Source organism: Corvus brachyrhynchos, unplaced genomic scaffold, assembly GCF_000691975.1.
Source record: "Corvus brachyrhynchos isolate BGI_N302 unplaced genomic scaffold, ASM69197v1 scaffold219, whole genome shotgun sequence".
Taxonomy (NCBI): Eukaryota; Metazoa; Chordata; class Aves; order Passeriformes; family Corvidae; genus Corvus; species Corvus brachyrhynchos.
Genome location: NW_008240034.1, coordinates 781,020 through 782,070, shown reverse-complemented (window position 1 = coordinate 782,070; position 1,051 = coordinate 781,020). Strand labels below are relative to the sequence as shown.

Genomic DNA, 1,051 nt, shown 5'->3' with positions numbered 1-1,051 from the left:
AATGCTGTGAACAGAACTGGTACCTTCTTCGAGAAGATGTTCTGAAGTGAAAAGCACAGAGTAGCAGCAAGTGCACTGATGAGACCCCACATGTCAAAGGAAAGCTCTGTGACCGTGGCCAACAGGACACCAGTGATGATGGGGATCAGAGACAGGTACACCTGAAACAGGGACAGAGGGGTAGCTTGCATCTGCTAAGAATTTTCAACTGAGTTTATAAATCCTGCTGATTTAGGGAGGAAAGGAGAGGGAAGAGCAAAGCAACAAAACCATGGATCAACTCTTTTACTATTGTAGTTCAAAGAAATGAAGTGACTGCAGTAGACACTGACAACTCCAGTGCATCAGAGAGCACCACCCTGGTCAGTGTTTAGATGTGTTTTACATTCACAATAAAAGGAAAAGGGACTTTTAAAATCTGCATAATCTAATTCCAGTCACAAAACCCAAAGCCTGAGCTCTGCTGCCCCCAGCCAGCACAGCACCCCCCAAGCACCACCAAGAAAAGAAACCTCAGCAAACCTGTCCGCACCTTCGTCGTCTGCTTTTCCTTCATGATGATCCGTGACAGCAGAACCACCCAGATCGGCATCGTGGCTTTCACTGGGGACGGGAAGAAAACATCGGTGGGGACCTGAAGCTTGGGACAACTCCACCAACCACCATCAGCACAGGGATGGAGCAGGGGCCCAGCCCCGGCCCAGCACAGCCCATGATGGGTCCTCCCTCCCTGTCACCGTCCTGGACACTTGTACAAACCGGATCCCGGTGCTCTGGGACACCGTGCTGGGCACCCACAGAGCACACACCAGGACACTGCCCCTGGATCTGGTGCCAGCACACACTGGGGATGGGGACGCTGCTCTGGGAACCTACAGAACACACAGTGGGTACTGGGACAGCACACTGGACACCTGTATGAGCACAAGGTGGGTGCTGGGACACTGCACCAGGTGCCCATATGAGCACACACCGGGCTTCAGGTCGCCGCCACTGGGCACGAGTCCAAGCCGGCCCCCCGGGCACAGCCGGCGCTGGTACACCACACCGG

The 1,051-nt window shown here is 54.1% G+C and overlaps 1 protein-coding gene across 1 annotated transcript in view; it reads right to left on the bottom strand.

Annotated features, from left to right (window-relative positions):
- SLC35E1 (solute carrier family 35 member E1) overlaps positions 1 to 1,017 on the bottom strand; it is a 6,294-nt gene extending 5,277 nt beyond the window's left edge. The window contains exons 1-2 of the mRNA XM_008641012.2: positions 533 to 1,017; positions 24 to 161 (exon numbers count right to left, since the gene is read on the bottom strand). Coding sequence (XP_008639234.1) covers positions 24 to 161; positions 533 to 592 — 198 coding nt within the window. The 5' untranslated portion in view covers positions 593 to 1,017. The remainder of the gene's footprint in view (positions 1 to 23; positions 162 to 532) is intronic.
- Positions 1,018 to 1,051: the final 34 nt, after the last annotated feature.